The 15,818-nt window shown below is 55.1% G+C and overlaps 5 protein-coding genes across 5 annotated transcripts in view; 2 read left to right on the forward strand and 3 right to left on the reverse strand.

Moving 5' to 3' along the window:
- Window positions 1-681: 681 nt before the first annotated feature.
- On the reverse strand, window positions 682-3,427 carry POSPLADRAFT_1052361 (hypothetical protein; the record flags this gene model as incomplete). The annotated part of the gene is made up of 6 exons (XM_024480264.1): window positions 682-1,240; window positions 1,477-1,554; window positions 1,611-2,255; window positions 2,440-2,741; window positions 3,221-3,274; window positions 3,344-3,427. The coding sequence occupies 6 exons, from the start codon at window positions 3,425-3,427 to the stop codon at window positions 682-684; spliced, it is 1,722 nt and encodes a 573-aa protein (XP_024342483.1).
- A 232-nt stretch (window positions 3,428-3,659) lies between these two features.
- On the reverse strand, window positions 3,660-6,394 carry POSPLADRAFT_1043323 (hypothetical protein; the record flags this gene model as incomplete). The annotated part of the gene is made up of 9 exons (XM_024478281.1): window positions 3,660-3,761; window positions 3,814-4,285; window positions 4,507-4,537; window positions 4,798-5,058; window positions 5,427-5,593; window positions 5,657-5,757; window positions 5,914-5,935; window positions 5,988-6,065; window positions 6,276-6,394. The coding sequence occupies 9 exons, from the start codon at window positions 6,392-6,394 to the stop codon at window positions 3,660-3,662; spliced, it is 1,353 nt and encodes a 450-aa protein (XP_024342484.1).
- POSPLADRAFT_1052363 (hypothetical protein) lies at window positions 6,309-8,833 on the forward strand (the record flags this gene model as incomplete). Its single annotated transcript, XM_024480265.1, has 10 exons — window positions 6,309-6,433; window positions 6,586-6,629; window positions 6,682-6,726; window positions 6,783-7,108; window positions 7,160-7,170; window positions 7,228-7,368; window positions 7,421-7,513; window positions 7,570-8,051; window positions 8,119-8,131; window positions 8,188-8,833. The coding sequence occupies 10 exons, from the start codon at window positions 6,309-6,311 to the stop codon at window positions 8,831-8,833; spliced, it is 1,926 nt and encodes a 641-aa protein (XP_024342485.1).
- Window positions 8,834-8,927: 94 nt separating this feature from the next.
- POSPLADRAFT_1177202 (hypothetical protein) lies at window positions 8,928-13,529 on the reverse strand (the record flags this gene model as incomplete). Its single annotated transcript, XM_024488480.1, has 5 exons — window positions 8,928-11,385; window positions 11,436-11,861; window positions 11,901-13,066; window positions 13,117-13,274; window positions 13,334-13,529. 5 exons carry the CDS (start codon window positions 13,527-13,529, stop codon window positions 9,108-9,110), a joined length of 4,224 nt encoding a protein of 1,407 aa, XP_024342486.1. The 3' UTR covers window positions 8,928-9,107.
- A 2,124-nt stretch (window positions 13,530-15,653) lies between these two features.
- Window positions 15,654-15,818, forward strand: part of POSPLADRAFT_1133024 (hypothetical protein) — a gene marked incomplete at both ends in the record, with an annotated part of 1,169 nt that continues 1,004 nt past the window's right edge. The window contains one exon of the mRNA XM_024484291.1: window positions 15,654-15,800. Coding sequence (XP_024342487.1) covers window positions 15,654-15,800 — 147 coding nt within the window. The remainder of the gene's footprint in view (window positions 15,801-15,818) is intronic.

Here is a 15,818-nt window from a genome sequence, read left to right on the forward strand (position 1 = left end):
ACCCCCATGAGCAAGGCTCAGGTAAGTCAAAAGTTGTGGCCGGTGCAGAATGCGTGCGTCCAGGAAGCACAACCTCACGGGCAAGGCTCATGCAAGTTGAGAGTAGTGGCCAGTGCAGAATGTGTGCGTCCGGGAAGCATGCCCTCACAAACGACACTTGTTAGAAAGCCGCCTCCGACTCTTTCCATCCATAGTCTGGCATTATGCGTCCGGGACGTACATGCGCGGCCCCTAGGCCTTTTCTTGCCCTCTTTCTTGCACCTCTTCCTGTGCCTTCCCTACACTCGCTCTTTGTACACTCTCCCTAGGGCTTTCCCTGCGGCCTTTCCTATGGCCTTTCCTACACCTTTCCTACAGCCTTTCTTATGATTTCTCCTACAGCCTTTCCTACACCTTTTCTACGGCCTTTCCTACACCTTTCCTACAGCCTTTCTTATGATTTCTCCTACAGCCTTTCCTACACCTTTTCTACGGCCTTTCCTACGGCCTTCCCTATGGCCTTTCCTACGGCCTTCCCTAGGGTTTTCCCTAGTGGAATCCCCTACCTAGTCTTTCCTACCCAGTCCCATTAACCTAAGTCCCATCAACCTAAATACTGCTCGCGGACAGCATCAGCTGGTACCCACCATCCCATGCATGCCGAATGCCACTTTGAGCGTGGACTTGTGGTAGCTTGAGTGATCACAGCACTGATGGCGTCCGCGCTGACGGCAGCGAAGAGGGCGTGGCGGCAAGGTTGCTTCCGCCACTTACTGACCAGCCCATGAACGCAAGCCAGGCGTCCAATTTTGGGCGCTGCATCATGCGCCCATTCTGCGAGCCAAAGATTGGAGACCGTCCAGGCCCATCATATCCAACAGGAGTAACAGGCATGAATACTCTGGCGCTCGATGCCGAGGACGTGGAGTCTAGTGTCTCCTCCAGTTCGTGGATGTAGCCTAGTATCCTAGCAACCAACCTACCCGTGGAAGACGTCGGTCGCAGCGAGGAAACAAACGTGCGAGAAGGGACGCCAACGGTGGATGAAGTGGCGCTGCTCGAACTGACGCGCCGATCCTGTGGACAGGGGGAGTGGCTCAGTCCGCGAGGCCGGCCGTCCTTGGCGAGGGCGCTCAGGCCAGTCGCGCTGCCGATCCGCGAGAGGGGATGAGGTGAGTGGAACGCCGACGGCGTGATTTTCGTCTTGAGGGTATTTGCGGAGAGCTTGTGAGTGAGCGGGGATGGCGCATCCTCGTCCTCGCTGTCCTCCAGCCGAGCCCGGTCGTCAGACCGATGCCGCCGCGCAGGAGCTTGCCATCGCGATGCCGGTGCCGCTCTTCGCCGTGTCGCGTCCGTCCTTGTACAGCCCCGATTTCGTCATGACAGAGTCGGCTGTAACGACGACAATGCTTCAGTCGAGTACGCGCGCACGAGCATGTCAGTGACTCACTAATGGATGCTACGCTCAGCAAGCTCCCAGGCCTGCCATTGGACTACGACGGCGTGCCCACGCGCGACGCCTGCGGGAGCAGCTTCGAGTTTGGCGACAGCAAGCCATGGCGCAACATCAGATTCCTGCGGTGCATGAGCCATCAGCGACCACAACCACCATCACGGAATGCGGCACTCACGGCAGCGGCATGTGGATGTCGATGCTCGAGTCCATGTCGTTCCCACTCCCGTCGAGCTCGCGCTCGAGGCACGCCTCCTTCCCGCCCACGACGTCCATCGTGGTGCCCGTCCCGTCCAGCAGCACGCCGTAGTCCGACACGAACGAGTCCTCCACCCACGCGTTGCGCGCGTACGCCAGCTCCGTGGGCGACGCCGGGCGGCCGCCCAGCGCCGGCACCGGGAGCGACGCCTCGCTCGTGCGCCGCAACTCGCCCTCGCGGCGCCGCGCGCTGGGGATGCCCTCGCTGACGTGCCGCCGGAACGGGGCGCGACGCGGCTGCGAGCGCGAGCGTGATGGCAAACGCGACCGGCCCGACAGACACGACATGGAGGACTTGCGGTGCGGGCGGGGCGTGGTCGCGAGGATGGTCTTGATGTCTGGGCTGTCTGACTGCGGAAATGTCGCAGGCTCGTCGAGGGCGCGGGAGTCCGGGGGCAGGGGAGGCAGGGTCGGCTTGCGAGCAGACGCGTACAGGTCGGAGGCGTGCGAGGGATGGGATCGCGGAACAGGTGGCGCGGAGACGGGCACGTCAATCTCGTCCTCGTGCAGCGGTGAGGCCGAGCACGTCGATGGACGAGATCGAGTCGTTTGCGATTTGGCGCGCCTGACGCGTGAGGGACGGCGGGAGCCCGAGCTCGAGCACCTTCTCGTCGTCGCTCAGGTCGTCACGGTCGGGCGCGGGCGACGGCGCGAGAATCTCGTCGAGCGACAGGCGCGTGAGCTCCGCAGGGTCTTATTCACAAATGCGAGGCTCAAACATGGGCGACTTGCTAGCGTGCCGTGCATACGCCAACAGCGAGCCGTTAGACAGGAACGACCTCAATGAGCGCAGAAACGAGTTTGCAGGCGTCGCGCCGGTCGAAGATGAGAGCGAGGGGACGGCGCTGCTCGCATTGCTCGCGAGTGTGGCCGTCGAGTTGCATTGCGAGTAGCCTGACGACGACGTTAGAGAGAGTTTTGACGCGCGACGTGAACGTGCTGCCGTGATGAATAGCAGCGTGTCGTGGTCGCTGATGGGCGACGGCTCGGACACAGTCGGGAGTGGCGACGAGGGCGAGAGCGTGGGCGGAAGCCGAGAGCTGAGGAAGCACTGTGAAGTGCGCAGAAGGTTAGAACAACGAAAATGTGATGTCATTGAGATATACAACGGATACTGTTAGAATGCCTGAGGCTGCAGGGGTTGGATTACATGCCCTTTCTCGCAGGACTATGCAGATGGCCCCACAACTAGATGTATTTATGTGATAACAGAACAATGGATAGCAAGGCAGTAAAACACGCAACAAAGCTGGGACACCACTCAATCAGACGGCGCTATAGTCCGCACCCGAGACTCGAGTATTGCCAGGATGCACGCATTTCAAGGCCATCCTTCAGGAGACATTGTTATATGTAACGAATAAAGAGAGTCAAATGGGCGTACCATGGGCAACCGAAGTCCTGCACAACCAGCTCAAGCGTCTTCCATTTTGGCGTCGGCATCACGCTGAGCCTCGTAACTGCGCGAGAGCGCGCGGACCTGGTACAGAGCATCTATTAGGAAGTAAAGAGGACACTGTATGTGCATACCATCACCATCCACGCAGCGATCAGGAGATAGTTGCGCAACTGGCGATTGTCGAGCTGCAAAAAGACAACCAGGACGTTCAGTTAGTATCGGCATGTCATGTAGCAATTCGAAGTAATATTCACCTCAGGAGGACCGCGGGGCACATAGGGTCGGTAGCGGTGGGTGCCACGAGTGAGGCGCTCTCGACCATGATGATTTTCCGACATCGTAATATGGTAGTGACACGGGTGTTGTATTGAGGAGACTTGCACTGGGGATGGGAAGTATGGGTGCCGAATCGCCTATTTATACCATTCTCAACAGCAAAGATAAGCTTTTGATCGACTGTAAGCAAGGACATGCCGACATAGGCGAGTGTCGCAGAATGGATCCTGTGATTCGGGGTTGGTGAATGATTCCTGTGCAATGCACGCTTGCAGTAAGTGCATCCATCATTACCTACGAATGAGACGGCTGCATCGTGTTTTTGGTTAGCGAGTCATTCGGGCGCTCTGGCGTTGTTCTCGAATGCATGACCTTATTGTTCAGTCGCGCCAGCAGCTATTCACCGACATCAAAAAGAATGCAAAGCCAGGTTAAGATGTGCGCTCACTCTGAGGTGTATAGATAGCCGAGCAACGTAATTGCTCACGGGACTATAAGTGATCTTGTTTGCCGAGTGTCTCTTGACATAGTAGAAGTAGCGGCTTCCTGCTGCTGGCGCGCAGTTCCTCGGGTAATCGGAGGACCTCATGTGAAGCGAGATACGGCAGTTGAGATGAGAGCAACCTCCCACACCAGTGGTAGCGTTGGAGAATATATGCAGTAGGAGGACCGCGGACCGACCTAGAGTAGTCTGAGAATCCAGTATACCTCGTAGATTTCGTGGGGATGGATGGGAGAGCGCGGAGAGTACAGGCCCGAACGCGAACATCAAGAAGTCTCCCGCCTCGCGATTGCCTCGTGGCGTTATGCCGGGCTCGGGAGACAGTAGTGCAGAGGGCAGGAACGTGGGTAGGGCTTCGAACATTGAAGAGGCAGTGTAAGATGCGCTCAGGGGTGTGCCGAAGAGGGTACCGAGTGGCCTGCTGGGAACGCAGGGAGGTTAGGTTTGTTGCCGATCAGCACCAACACTAGGGAGAGTAGTGCGGGCCTTCCAGATAGAAGTCGAACCATATTGACAGACAAGCGCGGCCGAACGCCCTGCTCACGTACATTGTGCTGTTGTTACGTCGAAATCAGCGCGCCGTTGACGAGCCCCCGGACCCGTGCCTATCTCCCTCATTACTCATCCTTTCATACCTACGGTAGGATAGCACGCGTCTGCGGGAAAGACTCTTTTTCGACGTTGTGTCCTCCATCGGCAATTGAATTCGTAGGCATGGCGGGCAAAGTCCTCAGTGCAGCCGATTGATCGTCCGAGCGAAGCGCGGAGGACAGATCCAGAGCATACCGCATCCGAGTTCTGACTGCGAGCGCGCCGCGACAGCCAGTAAGAGAGGGAGCAGCGATGTAACTGTCATGTAGTGCGACGCAACGTCAGCATGAGCAGAGGCCCTTTGTGGTGCGCAATACTAGACGCGGTGGAGATTACTACCTGCCCCGGAGAAAACGTCGTACAGAATTGCGAACACAATGACCACGGCCTCGGACTTGATTCCGAACAGGGAAAAAAGCAGCGCGGTGCTCACGACAGACACCGTACAGATCAGATTGATCTTCCCGAACGAGTCGGCAAGCCGGCTTGGGAGTGGTCGCCCGAAAACGAGCCCACATTGAGGATTGCAATCTGCAGGGGTGAAGCGGACATGCGTGGTCAGTGCCCGGTAGTTGGTCAGCGCGGGCGACGGGGTACGGGCTCACGGTTTAGAATGAGAATGTGGATGATATACCGTATGAGTTGGACCAGAGCTGAAGGTAGATGTCTGTGCAAGATCATCCGGCTTAACGCTTGTGAGAATGTACGCCGGTTCCCGGAAGATGCCTTTGATGCTCGGCATGGGGGTTGGCGGGTGATTGTTCGCATTTGGAAGTCGACGTTCAGTAAGGCATGCCGCAGTGCATAGCACACCGAGTGTGAGAAAAGCGGTTGCGCGCACAGCCCACGGAAAGCCAACGCCCGAGTGGACGAGCTAGTTGAACATGATCGGGTATATGATCCACCGCAAAAGGAGGCTGAACAAACGCTAATATCATGACCTGGTATGGAAATGAACCATGACGGACCTGCGAGGATGGTACCCATGACGAATGCATGGTGTTGCTTCCAATTATGGGATTGAAGAGAGGTCATTGACAACAGCAGCATGCCTACGCCCAGAACCATTCCGATGCCTTGCAAGATGTTCGACTGATGATACTGCGTGACATTGGTGAGGAAGAGCATGAAAAGTCTGCAAAATAGCGTCAGCTGAAATGGGTGTGGTGTCCACGACAAGCTTTACAAGACGACGCACGAAACTACGTAGAGGAGGATACCGGCAATCTGCACGTAGTGGAGGTAATCCAGAATGAACAGCTTTCCGGTGGGTAGCTCCAAGGGGAACAGAAGGAATAACTGACAGTGAGGCATTCAGTTGCCATTCGTAGTATCTCAGCGTCAACAGACACGAAGTACCTGCAATGAACCAGTTCAACCCGCAGTCAATTAAGTGCGGCCTCCACGAAAAACGTCCTAATTCTCGTAGACACCGAAGGAGCTTTAATTGTCGACTGTGCCGGACTGGACGCAAGCTCTGGAGTTATTTCATGAGGTTCACCCCATATAGACTTGGCGTCAGAACATACCCTTCTACCACGGCGAGACGAGGAATGAGCATGGCCTGTTGTTGTGCATCCAAGGTGTTTGATAGCCCGAGGTGGAGGCTTGGATAGGCTCAAGATGCCATCGTGCGTTCCACATGGTGTTACTTGGTATTCAACGCCAAGCGCCCGACGAGCAAGTGCCCGAGGATGGCGCATCCCGGGCTTGCCAAAAGAGGCAAGCCACCTGAAGCGGTATTGGGAAGCGCCTTGGGGTAGCCAAGTCGGTCTTTCGCAGCCCTCGCGGCTCGCGCACTGCAGTTCTCCTTTTACTCTACGACTTTCACCATCTTGGCGACGTTCCGCATGCCAGACGCGTACGTTCTGCACCGGGTGCTGCGCAAGGTCGCTGAGTGGGCATTGCTCGCCTTCTTCACGGAGATCCATGTCATTGGGGGAGAGAATGTGCCGCAACGCGGCCCGCTTATTGCGTGAGTGCTTCAGCTATAGCGACAGGGACTCCAGCGGGACGCAATAATGCCAGGTCTCTATTGTTTAATTTGCTTAACAATACCTGACATGTGCCCGCCGTGCCTCTTTGCTATGTCACAGTACTGCATCGCTGACTGTCAACTTGCCTTAGCACGGCGACGCATCATAACATGATGATTGACCCCGCTATTCTATGTATGTGGCATGATCTTATTGTAACCCGTTTCAGGCTCACTCAGCGGCACAGCGACCATGTTTCCATACAAGCGTATTCTGCACTTCTGGGCCAAAGGTGCGACCCCCCTTTTCCACTGCTCACGCTGTGGGTCAATACGTCTCGCTTGACAGCATCGCTCTTTGCGAACCCAACTGTGAGCTATATTCTTACTTCGGCGGGCAACATCCCTGTGGACCGCAAGGCGAAGGATCGCAAACAACTCTTTCGCGGCACGCTACAATCTCTCTCTCACGGCCATGCCGTTGCCGTCTTCCCTGAGGGCACTTCGTACACAGAGCCACGCATTGTGCAGGTCAAGGATGGCGCCGCGTGGGCCGCACTAGAGTATGCGAAGTTAGTGAGGGAGCACCCGGAGCAGATCAAAGCAGGCGCGGAACGCGTCGTGGTCGTCACCGCCGCGATTGTGTATACGAACAAAACCAAGTATCGCAGCACTGTGAGTACTCAGTATGCTGACGCCAGCGATAACTGACGTAGATCTTGCAAGGCTATCATGGAGTAAGCTCCTGTCATGTCGAGCTGCCCAGTTTGCCTCCTCACGTCCTGCTATTTCAGATTTGGACCACCAATCGCTCTAGACGCGTATATTGAGCAATTTATGTCCACAGAGGAAGGCGCACCCCGCGCGGCTGTGAAACGCCTTACCGCTACCATCGAGCAGCAGCTCATTGAGGCCACAATCAACGCACCCGACTGGTAAGGGTGTCCGCCGCGGGTTGTGCCATAGATCGCTGACACCCGCTCATAGGGATACGCTCTATGCAGCACGCATGGCGCGTGACCTGCTCTGGGGTGACGAGAAAGCAATCAACCTCGACGAGTTTGTCGCCATCTCCCAGACGTGCGTCGCTGTCCTCATTCACCCCCTCAGTTCACTCTGACACGACTCCGTGCCAGGCTTGTCGATTTATTCTCAACGCCCGATCTCGTCCCCAATTTCATCTCCATTCGGCGGCACCTGCTCACATACTACTCGCTTTTGCAATCCACGGGTCTCTCGCACGCTGAGCTCGCTGCTCTTCCGCTGCCTGAGACACTCGACCCAAACCGCCCGATCGCGCTTCCGAGTCGTCTCTTTGCGCTGAGCCTGCTCGTACGCGACTCATTAGCGCTTGCAGTGCGCCTCCCATTCTTCGCTGCACCACTCCTCCTGCATACACCTGCATACCTGTTTGCGCGCGTCGGTGCACGTCTCGCGGAGGATGAGGAGGAAACGCAGGCGCAGAACAAGGTTGTCTTCGGGCTCCTGCTATTGCTGCTAATATATCCTGCAACGTTTTTCTTCATTTGGGCCTTACTCTGGTACACTCCAATGGGTGCGCTCGCTGCTGCAACTCTTGTGGTATTGTTCGCAAATTACCATAACAAACTAATTAATGGTGGGTTCTCGAGTTATATGTTACAGTGCGAATGAGTTTTGCTGACGGTCAATCTGCTCGTCGATAGATAATTATGAACAGTGAGTGTTACTACCCGACATATACATTGCCGTTCGTCGTTGACCATTACCTCCAGTGCGAAACGTCTTGTGGCAGCTTGGCGTGTCCTTGTTGGACTTTGGATCCCCAAGCGATGGGACCTCTCGATTAACGCTCTCTCGCAATACACCATTCCGCGTGTACCACCAGAAAATGAGTGGGTCGATCGTTCCAGAGTCAAACCGCGCCGAACGTCATCTGCTCCCGTATCTGGTACATCGACGCCCACGGGTTCGCAGCCCACCGCATTGGTCCCTAAGCTTCAGCGCGAACGCCGCCGCCCGCCGACACGTCGCCTCATTCGGCACGTCCTGCGTGCACGGGTGGAAGCGGCGAAAGCGCTCGCATCTCTATTCTCACAGCTCGACCGCGGCCCCGGTGCAGAGAGCACGCGCGTGTGCGCTTCGGCTCACCTCGCACGTGCGTTCGGTGGGCAGGTCGAGGAGGCGCCCATGCAGGACACCGATGAAGGTGTCGAGGCGCTATTTGAGCTTATCGGTTGGCGCTCTGCGCGTGAGGTTGTTGCCTACCTTCGTGCTAGAGGCGCAAGGATCGCTGCGCTGGAAGAGCGAGTAAAGGCTGATTGGGCAGCTGTAAGCAGCGAGGGGGAGGGCGATAGTGATGCCGTCATCGGCGATGCAGAGAAGGATGAAGATCTAGTATGGGTACCTACAGGGCAATGAGGTTGATATGGGGCTTGCTACGCGATGTGCTTCTTTACACCTTCGTTCTTGACCTGGCGGGTTCACTACACTCAAGATCATGCATGCATACAACTTGAATGACTGTTGGGACTACATTCCATACAGGTGCGTCTAAACCCCAATGCGCTACAGGTTAAAGAATAAGGATATGTGAAAATGATTCTGACAAGATGGAAGCCGAAACGAGTGAGAGCAAGAGAGCACGACAGCAGAATACAGACTGGATAGCTACAAGACGTTCTTGGAAATAACGTTATGGGCAAATGATGGAAAGCAGTTGCTGTAAGAGCGCAGGGTCCTGAGTTCCATTTGCTAGGGCATCCTTCATGGAGCCTAGTTGATTAACCGTAATCCTCGTAAGGGCGTTCTCGATCCTCGTAGCCAAAGAATCGAGCAGGAACATGAGCTCGGTATCTGACGCCTTCTCCATGGCGGGTAGTAATGCATTCGGCTCACATGATCCAAAGGCGGCGCCATCTGCGGGGTCGGTGGAGCGACTTGACGACGTGCTTCGGCGGTCTCGACTTGATCGAACGACATTTCCTGAAGATAGCATTTCCAAGCGAATACACAGCAGAGCCAATTCGCGCATCTGTTCGACGCTGAATTGAACTCGAGAGCCTGATGGATTAGATGCCGACTGGGTGGTGGTAAGAGTCTTACGACCAGCAAGTTCCTGTGGATAGACGAGGGAGAGCATCTCCGGGACTTCCAGTCCTTTCAGCTTCACTTCGCCGACCTCAACGATTTCGATCCCCATCCGCCGGATAGCATCAATAGCCTGTGAGGGCCGCACATATGGCTGTTCTACCTCCGGTTTGTCAGTCTCGAATACGCGCGCTTTGATCTCTCGTACGACTTCCGCGCTGCACATGATCTGACCGCCGCCTGCGCTGCTTTCGATACGAGCCGAACGATTGACCATAGGACCGAAATAATCCATGCGACCAGTCACAGGATCCGGCTCGCAGACGGGATGGCCACAGTGAATACCCATGCGGACGGACAACCCGCGAGCTATGAGCTTTCCCTCTAGATCGAAGATTTCCTTGCCATCTTCGCACTCGAGTATTTCTAAAGGCCAGTCGAGCTGCAAGAGCTGTACCTGAACACTGAAGCAAAACCAAAGCGCAGATATGGCGGTCGGGAACGAGCACATGAAGGCGTCACCCTCCGTCTTAACTTCGTAGCCGCCGCAGAATCGCAGTTGTCGTCGTAGGAGGTTATTGTGCAGAACCATGGCTGTTGGCATACCAGCATTTACCTCCCATAGGTGAGTCGAGTTGCGAATGTCAGTGAATACCAGGGCGACGTGACCCGTCGGAGCGGGGACTTCGCCTTCGAGACGAGAGATGTCCCGATTGGTGATGTTGTCTCGGCCTCGGCGTTTCGTCCAGAGGTACGTCTCCGTATCAATCACAGATTCCATCGTAGGCTGACGAGAGCGCGCGGGACCTCCGAACAAGTCAGCGACGGCAATGACCATAATCATCGTTGTCCCTTCTGCACCGTGACTGATGGCTAAGTCCCGGAGCTTCTGTGCGGCGATCATCGGGTCGCCCCTCTCCGTGCGGGCAATGTCGACAGCTGTCTGGTAAGATACGTGGTCCCAGAGTCCCGAGTTCCCGACAATGACGAACTCATCTTGCTCGGTCAGGTCGTATTCGGATATGTGAGGCCTAGCGTTGACCACTGGCAGGAGATTGTAAAAGCCAAATGATCTGGCAACGTCAATCTCGTCATTGACGAGACCCTTGGGTGAGACCCAACCCTCAGCAGACCGGATGCGCGACGTCTCCTGACGATCAAACGGATCATGTTTCCGCGATAACAGGGTGGCATTGCCTTCACGAGAGATGACAGCTAGCGATCGTCCGATATTGGCGACGTAGAGCTTTCTGCCGACAAGATGAAGGACAATGCCTGATGCCCCGCTCCGTTTGTTCATATCGCGAGGGTTCGACGTCGAAGTACTGACATGAGACATCTTGCGGTTACTGGCGCTCGCGTAAAGGAAGTCATGGAGATGTCGGTTTAGCTTTAGGAAGGCGCGTCGCAAGGCATCTTGAACGGCTTCGCCCACGGCAGGCTTGATGCGATTCAGCTCGATGATGTACACTTCTAGGAACTTGGAATGCAGGTAGTTGTTAAGCCAGTGATTGTTTCCGATATGTGACGCACGCCCGAACATCGCGAAGATTGCCTCGTCGTTCTTGGCTCGAAACTGTGGCTGAACCAGATCAAGCATATTGAGATGCTCTGTGACCCCTAAAGTATCAGCAATACCGTAGCCCATGCCGTTGACCTCGGATAATGAAGTGCGAACCCGACGGTCTTCGTTCTCGTCCGGTATGCTAGCCCCGTTTGTCGCTGTAATATCCATGAGCCCGAGCACACGGAGTTGGGTTAGCCCAGAAAAGTCTGCGAGCACCCTGCGTTTCTCGTCATCTCGGACAGGGGCGACATCCGTGCGGATCTCGAGTCGCTTATTACCCGAAAGGTTGAGGTACTGCAGACTTGTATTGAAGTTCCTGGGAGGTGCTTTCAGATTGCAGACTCAGAATGTAGACGGCATAAGTACCAGTTCCAATCGAATTCCCAGTTGAAGATATTGTACTTCAAAATGTTGCTTCCCGCGTCGACAACTGTCAGATTGGTCAACTTGCCGATCTCCTTCGGGAGGGTTTGCAGTCTGTTGCCGTTGAGGAACAGGACCTCCAGCTTGATTAGCCGAGGCAAGTCCTCTGTGGGGATAGCAGAGAGCTTGTTGCCGCTGAGATACAATTCACGCAAGTGGGAAAGATTTCGGAAAAACGAAGGCGGCATCTCTTGAATCTCGTTGAACGAAAGATTGAGGACCCGTAACTCCTGCAACAATGCGAGAGGATGCAGTGTGTCGTCCGTCAGTCTGTTCTCTCCTAGGTATAGCCTCTCGAGAGAGAACACAAGTGGCGGCAGTACGCGCGTCGTCACGGAACCACTCGAGGACATCTTCCGCGCAGATAAGCTGTCAGATCGTGCGGGAAGCGTTGAGCCTTTGGGTGACGAGCCAGAGCTTGAGTTCGTGCTCATGTTCATGCTATGTAATGGCGGCAGCCTCCAGGAATGGAGAAGGTTCGAGGTGGCATTGATCAGCTGCAACGAAGCACAATGCCACAACGTCGCGGGCAGCTCGGGCAGCGAGTTGTTGTGAGCTTCGAGTGTCTCGAGTTTCTGCAGCCGGCCGATAGTCTCCGGCAGTGCACGAAGCTGGTTGTTCGAGCATGACAGGTGGACCAAGTGGGACAGCTCTCCGAGCGAATCCGGTATATACCGTATCGAATTGTGATCGAACCGCAGCGTCTCGAGTACTGTGAGTTGGGCAAGTGCATGCTCATCCAGCGCGGAGAGCTTTCCATTGGATAAGTCCAAATGAGTAAGCGCGTAAGGCTGACGTAGGGGACCAGGGATCACAGTTAGCTGCGTGATGTCGTTGTGAGAGACGTCGAGATGCTTCAGTGAGGAGCTGAACGTGATATCAAGCGCATGCACCGAGTTGTGGTCCGCCACAATCTGCTGTATCTTCGGGAGAACACCCACGAGGGAAAGGTCTGATATATTGTTCCGCCGGCAGTCCAGCATCTGTAGATTCGCAAGGTCGGCGACAGACGCAGGAAACTCGGTGACCTGATTTCCAATGATGATGAGCCTCTCGAGAGCATGTAGCTCCCCGGTATTCTCTGGGAGCTTCTCGATCATGTTGAACGAGATATCGAGGTCGACCAGATTCGTGATTTCTGAAACGACTGCCGGCAGCTCGCGAAATTTGTTGTTGGAGATGTTCAGCTCCTTGAGCGCGCGCAATCGTGGGAAATAGAACGGCAGACCGGCCATGCGGTTGTTCTGCACCTTCAGTGAACGCAGCTCGGGAATCCAATCTAGTCCTGCGTCATCCAAGTCAACAATGCGGTTGCACGAGAGGTCCAGGCGATGCAAAGTACGACAGCGTCGGATGCTTTGTGGCACCTTCTTCATCGCCATGTGGCTGAGGCGTAGCTCGCGAAGGGTCGTACATGACTGGATGAAGTCGAGCGGGATCTCGAGCATCGGGTTCCGCGAAAGGTTGAGAGACACAATGGCCTCCGCGTGGGGATAGAGCATGACAGGCACAGTGCGCAGACTACGCCCAGTCAAGTCTATACCATCGTACTGGTCGATCTGCAAGTCGTCGGCCTAGCCCAAAGCGATAAGTTCGAGCTGACGGGAAAAATGGCAATACTCACAACCGGGCCAAGTACCTCGCTCTTGTACACGAACCTGAGCAAGAAAGCGAGGTCGTCCGCTCCGAGTACATCAAGCCCATCTGCTTGATCATAGCCAGCTTGTTCTAGCCGACGACGGACGATATTAGCAGGCCGCTCGGTCGGTGCGAGCACGCGCTCTGCGACGTGAATACAAATTAGTCCAAACAACCAAATGGGAAGCACCAACAATACATACCGCGCCCGCGTTCTCTCAAATACAACCGGTGAGGCTCTCGTTCCGGGTCGAGAAGTAGCCTCTTGCCCAGCATCGGCGCTAGCTGCTCGACAGTTACTGAAAGATTGATGCGCACAACGTGGTACGACCCGTTGGCACGGTATATGCGGATCTGATACACGGTGGACGATGACACGGTCCTACCAGTGCTGCTCATAGCCGTAAACCGTCGTTTCTTCCGCTTCACTGGGACCGTCGCAGTACTTTGACAAGCCTCATCCTCCGAGTCGGATGCCTCCGCCATCGGTGCTGGGGACTCGCCTTCTTTGTCAACAGCCCAACTCTGTGGAGGCGTCCATGAGGGCGACTCGTCCTCTGGGAAATCAGGCGGGCGTGTTGTTGGCGAGATTTTTCGCCCGTCAAACGCATGTATGCTTGGTGCAAGAGTGCGGTGAGAGGATGGCACAAAAGGATTACTGAACATTTGGGGCGCGGGCGCATTCAATGAGTGATGCACAGAAGACACATCTGAGCTGGATTGATCGAAGGCACCCGAGCGAGGTGAGCCGCTGTCGAGGGCAGAGGGGAATACGGACATATCCACGATGCCGTCCATCTTCTCGAGGTCCGTGTCCAGCTTGAACTCGGGCTCGGGAGTTGATGCATCAACGACGGAAGATTCGGGTGAGAGACCTGGAGGCTTCTTCTTCGCGCGGAGCCGCGGCACCTTTACGGATAGCGGCGATGAAGAGAGCGTTGATGTCGACGGTACTGAAGGCACGTCAAAGGGAGAAGGTAGTGGTGGAATTGGCTCGTCAGGATGCGAGGAATCCGGTCGTAGCCGACTCTTCGAACGCTTCTTCATGATATTGAAGATATTCATGTTCAAGGACGATTTCGACCGGCGTGGTTCGCGTATATGTTGTGCATCAAGGGTGACCGAACTTGAGTTGGACTCAGCTAGGCGCGAAGACGACGCATTCAGACTGTACGCGCTCGCTTTATGCAGAAACCCGGAGCGAGATGATTTAGGTGGAGGTGTCGGCTGTCGTAAAGTATATCAGTACGATTGAAGTTTGCGACCTCGACATATTGAAGAGGATTGTTAAGAGAAGATGATCGTTATGCATTTAGGCATTGAGAGGCAAAGTAGACTCGTCGTTAGAATTAGTGTAGGTAAGGCCATCAACATTAGGGATCGTGATGCAGAGGTTCCGGGAATACTCAACAACAGCCTTACTGCCTCTCTCGCTAACGTCAAAACGACACAAATAAATACTTGTCCTTGTATTCAGTCAGGCTTTGAGCCACCCCATACTTGTCAGCAAACTCTGCCATCCGTACATAATCACGAATCTGCGGAGAACCCTGCGGGCAGTTCAAATCGACATCCATAGGCAGCGTCCTTTAAATAGAAAACGCAGAGGTTCGTCGTATGGCGCATCAAGGACGACGATCTCCAGTCGTACAGGCCAGAGCCAGCAGAGTTGCGGGGTGGAATGAAAATCCAGTATTGGATAGACAGGTACAACGTTCCACCGGAGCAGAGAAAAGCGAAGAACGTACCGGTTGAACATCCTCCTCAGGGGAAGCGAGCCATGGCGCAATGGCAAGATTGTCTTCGCCATTGGGAGGAACATGGGTCATTGGGTCTTGTGGTGTGACAATGTCCTGAGGCCTTTCCGAAGCGAAAGCGTCCGATACCGGAAGAGTAATGGAGGATGTGGACATGGTCGTCGGCGGGAAGGAAACGGTCTGAGAGGAGAACGAGGCGACCCGAGCGCGACTATTAGCATTCAGATAGCGCTCGACGGATGGGGAGGGGTTGTGAGCTATTGTCGCCGCCGTGGCCGCCAAAGCTGTGGTCGTCGCCGACATCGACGACGATGGAGAGGGCGAGGAGAGGGTTATCGACACAGATGGCAGGCCAAGCGCGTCGCTGCCACAGGTCCCGTGACCTGTCATCTTGGGACCGTCTTTGGCGCGTCTTAGTGTAAGGCAAATAAATCGGTGTAAATTACACCGTACTTTTTTACAGGTAATTTACAGGTAATTTACACTTTTTTACAAGGCTGTCTGATTAGCGGTGTAAATAATGTAAATAAGGAGAGGTCACGTGCTGGGTACCCGTGTCCAGCCACCACTTGGGGCCGATGCCTTGTGCCTCTTGTGCCTCTCACGCTGCCCCGGGCTATTGTTTTGTCAACGCCGCTGCGTAGGTTTAGTGCGCCACGTTCGGTCTCTTTGTGCTAGATTATATATAAAGTCCAATCAATTGTATTTCCCCCCAATCTTTTGCTGTGCAGGCTGCTCTCTGGCAGCATCCCCCTCGGTCACTCCCATGGCACCACAGTCGACGAGCCACGCTGGCGTCTTCCTAGAAAGCGAATGGATTGGGTCTGGTAAGAAGTTCACAAAAGATTTACCTGCCTATGTCAAGACGGCCCTCGAGGCCCAACTTTTGCTGCCGCCAGCAATACTATCCTTGGTACTACCAGGTAGCATC

This window comes from Postia placenta, assembly GCF_002117355.1.
Source record: "Postia placenta MAD-698-R-SB12 unplaced genomic scaffold POSPLAscaffold_2, whole genome shotgun sequence".
In the NCBI taxonomy this organism is placed as follows: Eukaryota; Fungi; Basidiomycota; class Agaricomycetes; order Polyporales; family Adustoporiaceae; genus Rhodonia; species Rhodonia placenta.